The sequence below is a fragment of the Talpa occidentalis genome, unplaced genomic scaffold, assembly GCF_014898055.3.
Source record: "Talpa occidentalis isolate TD23 unplaced genomic scaffold, MPIMG_talOcc4v2.1 talOcc4.1680, whole genome shotgun sequence".
Lineage (NCBI taxonomy): Eukaryota > Metazoa > Chordata > Mammalia > Eulipotyphla > Talpidae > Talpa > Talpa occidentalis.
Window position 1 is genome coordinate 6,976 of NW_023601735.1, and position 5,069 is coordinate 12,044.

Genomic DNA, 5,069 nt, shown 5'->3' on the forward strand with positions numbered 1-5,069 from the left:
GCTAGGTACACTGATGAGGTCTCAGTATTTGCTATTTTTCCCAGTTCATGTTTCTGCATGTCTCGTGCTATCTGTCCCCACTGGGCACACGGATTCCCAACACTAGGGATAACTATGATGGGCTTTAGAAATTAGCATCCATTTGTCATACCTTCATTTGAAATTATGTGAATACAGTAATCTCATTTGAAGTTGGAAATTTCAAAATTTACCACACTAAATGCCACTCGACACGTGAAAATCAAAGAGCTAGAAATGCAGTCTGAATGCATAGCATTTCTATTTTAAAAAGTCAAAAAGTTACTGATGTAAAGTTAAACAAATAAAACTAGATTTAACCTTTCTAAGAGTGGCTGTTTTCAAGAACAAGTAAAATTAACACTGGGTCTGCCAGTCATGACAGTGGAGATAGAAGGGAAAGAAACATTTGGAGACAAAGGTTGGGATGTGAGAAAGAAATGTAGGACTGGGAAAAACTGAGTCTTCCCCCTGATCATGATGTGCAGGGCTGCCAAGCTCACCCTGTGGCCCCAAACATGTAGACCAGCAAGTCAGAACACAATCCTTGCTAGTGTGGACGCCCCAATCCATGACACAAACACACAACCTACCAATACTCTCCTGACCTGAGGGAAGCTCCACACTGGGAGAAAAGCATCACATCTCCTGTTCATTTATTTAATCACTCTCAGTCACAACTCCTTGTATCCTTGGGCAGGCTCCCAGAACTCCCAACAGTGCCTAGCACACGAGGTGCTCAAATGCATTCCTACTATGAAGACAACATGTTCTACCTTCCAGGAGAGCATGGGGGCAAAATGCCTCCATTTCCTGACTAGCCATGCTAGGAGAATAGGCAGCAGCCATGCACATACCAACCCACATGTTGTGTAGGTATACAACACATACACACATGCACTTCTCTAGATATGCAGGTATAGGATACACTCATGAGTATTCCTGAATTAGGTGAAACACAGGTACATGTACATACCTGGACCCGGGTGATGTGCAGGTACAGAACACAGGTCACCAGGAAACAGATGCAGAACACCAACAGAAGCAGGAGGGCCAGACTCCTAGATATAGAAGACATACAGTTACTGTGAGCTGGGGCAAGGTGAAGCGTGCCCTAAAGGTGCCTGGGAATCAACCCACATCCCACACTCTACCCAGCATGTCACCCAGCCCTCAGGAAGAAGCAGAACCTCAGGAAGAAGCATCAAGTCTCCGGGGTCTTGCCTAAGCTGGTTCTCTTCCCGTGTCCACTCCCAAGTTCTACCCCTGTAGCTTGCAGGATCCCCAGTCCTGAGAACTTCCTAGAGGTGCCTTCCTCAAGAAGCACTAAAGTTGCACCGACGTGGCCACTGGACTCTGCTCTTTTACTGTACTTTGTCTGGGAAGGGGTTCCCTAGAAAAGGTTTGATCCCATATAGGTCCATCAAGGCAGTGACCCTCACCGTGTGCTCACATTGTCTGGGTGGGGGGTGGGGGGAGGGGAACAGGACAGTTTCTATGTGTTTTCTTGAATCTCTCAGGAGAATTACTCCAATAAGGAAATTTATTAAGAAAGGATGTTGGCAGGGTGGGGGGTACAGAGTGAAGGTTTTCTGGGGTCTTCTTTGATTAAAAAAAAAACCTGCCAAATTAAAATCACAGTTTTCTTCCTTTTCAAGGGTCACTTTTCCTCATTTTAATATTTCTGAAAAATGCCATGCACCTAGAAACCAAGTATCCATTAGGTGTGCTGTAGGTTTTTTCCCTCAGAAACTATCATGACGTCTTTGGTGCGTGGTCAAAGACATGGATAATACAAGTGTCTTAGAAGTAAGTAAATTAAAAATTGAAAATCAAGAGTACCAGTCCCATACAACTTGGCATAAAGGCTTGCTCAACTAGTTACTTGAATAAATGGAGAAGTGGTACGTGGCTCATGCATCCCCAAACACTGGGCATGACAGGAGACTAACCTTGGGAGTCAAACTTGAATATAAAGAAATTCCCAATAACTTCATCTTATGGCAGGACACAGGACAACACTTACTGTGGGATTATGAGAAGGTAGACAAGGCCAAATAAGGCAGCCAGAATGAGGGCAAGCACGACGGCACTGGTGAAATACTCGTCCTGAAGCTGGTGGTACTATGGGATACAGAATTGACCATCAGTGGCCCAGCTTCCAGGAGACATGCAGACTCTGTCTTCCCAGGGATACCGAGGATGCTCAGAACCATTATGGGTGGAGAAGGACAGTGCCCATGCCCACACAGACCAGGAGAAGGGCCAGCAAGTGTAGCTGCATCTGGGGCCCGGCATCTCTGGTCACTGAGACGGATGACCTACCTTTCGCTCTCGCTCGGCTTGCTTATACTTCAGAGTGAAGAAGTTCAGGTCAGCCATCTCCAGCTCTGTCTGGCGGGCTTCCAGGAGGCGGCCAATGTACCTGTTAACACGTGTGCCCGGGGTGGTATAGACAACATTCGTAGAGAAAGATGAGCGGTTTCTGAGTTTCTCTGAAGTTGTTCTCAATGCCCTCCGCTGCAGCCATTGTGAAAAGAAAGGGAGATAATCAAATTCTCCATTTACTGAAGAAAAGAACTCATGCTCCCTCCACTCTGCGTCACTGCCCTCTGCAGAGTTAGGCTGCACTTGGGGATCTGAGATGTAATTGTAGGTTCACCACCAGCTGGTAGGGAGATCCCCAAGCCAGTTACAGTGCCACTGCTGTGCAGGTCCCCCTTCTGTAATGGGGTGCCATGGCACCTATGTGGTAGTACTGTGAGGAGGGCTGCAGGGCCCCACATGTGCCATGGGTGGGTCAGTGTCCAGCACAGAACAGTGATACAAACACTGGTTCTTTGAAAATACCAATAAAGTTGGCAAACCTACAGCAAGAGTGACCAAGAAAAATAGAGAAAAGACGCTAACAAATTCAGAATGCAGAGTAAGTTTACAATGGACCTTGAGACACACATACTATAATTTACCCAGAATGAAAGATAATGGGAATAGCCCTATAATAACTAAAGAATTTGAATTCATAACTTTACAGTTCCTGAGAAAGTGTTCTCCAAATAGTTTCACTTGAGAATTCTATCAGACATTTAGAGAATAACACCAATTCTACACATTCTCTATCAGGAAACAGAAGAGGGACAACACTTTTCAAAGTTAGTATTATCCTGGTATCAGAATTAAAGATAGCAAAAAAAAAAAAAAAAAAGGAAAACTATAGGAAATACCTCTCATGAATATAAATGCAAAAACCTTTCATAAAATATTAGCAAACAGAATTCAGCAATATATAACTAGAAATATATGACATGACCATTTTTAGGATTGCAAAACTGGTTAAATATTTCAATTTCAATGTAACCCACCATACCCCATGGTCATATCAATTGATACAGAAAAAGCATTGGACAAAATTCAATACCCATTCATGCAAAGAATGGTGAGAAAACCATGGGGACTTCCCCAACTGGATAAACAGCATCTGTAGAATATGTACTCCACACTCACTGCTGAAAGACTGAATGCTTCCCTGCCAGCTCTGGATGAAGGCAGATATACTCTTATTCACACAGGACTAACTAGAACTTCCAGCCAGTACAATAAAGTAAGAAAATGAAATGAAAGGCAAACAAATCAGAAAGAAAGCTGTCTCTATTTGCAGATGATATGATGATCTACATAGAAAGGGAAGGGGAGAATCCTAGAATGAACAAGTGTGTTTTACAAGATCACAGGACATGATATCAACATTAAAAATCCAGTGGCATTTCTTTATAGTAGCAGAGGATGTGAAGACCAAAATTAAAATATAGTACTATCCACAATCACTAAGAAAAATGGACTAGTAGACATAAATCTAAAAAAAAAAAAAAAATCAATCTTGTATGCCCACAACTATACAGCACTGATTAAAGAAATCAAAGATCTCAATAAATAAAGACACTTAACATGGTTTGGATTAAAAGGTTCAGTGATGACAAGGTTCCCCATTTTGACACACAAAGATTTAACATACTTCCAGTCAACATCCCAGAAAGATTTTTTTTGTAGACAAAATTATTCTAAATATTAAATGAAAAGGTAATGAGACTAGGATAGCTCATTCTTTATCAAAAAAAAAAAAGGGGGGGGCGGAGCAACATGGCAGCGAGGAGACGCTGCGAGTAAGATCTCCCATTAAAAAAAGTTAATAGGGAGGAAAAGCGGCAGGTCCCAGTGAGAACTGGGACACGGAAGATAAACAGGTGACGCCAGCAAACTGCCCGAAGAAGAAAGTGGCCATAAAAGAGGACCAGAAGGGAGGGAAGCGCAGAACCCTGCTCCCCTCCCCCACCCACAGAGGCGGCACTCTCCGACCGGCAGAGAGGAGGAAAACAACAAACTAAAACGGCCAACAAGAACAAACGACGCAGCAAGCGGGACCGTGAGTGGAAAGGAACTATTGCAGCCACCACACCCCGTGAACGGGAGCTGTGGAGAACCCCGCAGGATCCGCCGCGGAGGTGAGCGAACGGCTCCGGGCGCCATTAAAGAGAGACCCCGCCCCCGGGGAGGAGACCAGCACCAGCACACAGCCCCGGGCCTCCTGGTAAGCTTGGGCGGAAAGGCAGCGCGCTGGAAAAACAGGCGCGGATCGCGGTCAGGATTGCGTGGAACAGCAGCGCGCTGGAAAACCAAGTGCGGATCGGAATCGGGATCGCGCGCGGAAAAGCAGTGCAGTTGAAAAGCAAACGCGGATCCAGATCGCAGCTGCCCAGGTCCCTGCGCCTGCGACCTAGGCTTGCGGGGAGACGCGCGGAGGCCCTCACTGAGTGAGCAGGCCCAGGCGCCCAGGCACGGGAGCGGGATTCAAAAGGCGCCATTCCCGCGCCACTGAACTGGGCTACAGCCTGAGTCCTGGAACTGAGGGCTTTGGAACTGACACCCGGGGCACGAAACTAGGGGCGTGGGTTCCCCACGATGGTGGGGCACAAGGCAGACACAGCACCCCAAAGCCGTTGAGGTTTACCCTACCATTCCCGCTCTATTCCCTGTCCCACGGGGTGGAAAATCAG

General features: G+C 45.9%; 1 protein-coding gene across 1 annotated transcript; it reads right to left on the reverse strand.

The window, feature by feature from the left end:
• Positions 1–358: 358 nt before the first annotated feature.
• Positions 359–2,557, reverse strand: LOC119248606 (adenylate cyclase type 1-like). Its single transcript, XM_037515484.1, has 3 exons — positions 2,344–2,557; positions 2,045–2,142; positions 359–1,079 (listed from the first exon to the last, which is right to left on the reverse strand). Exons 1-3 carry the CDS (start codon positions 2,398–2,400, stop codon positions 845–847), a joined length of 390 nt encoding a protein of 129 aa, XP_037371381.1. The 5' UTR covers positions 2,401–2,557; the 3' UTR covers positions 359–844.
• Positions 2,558–5,069: the final 2,512 nt, after the last annotated feature.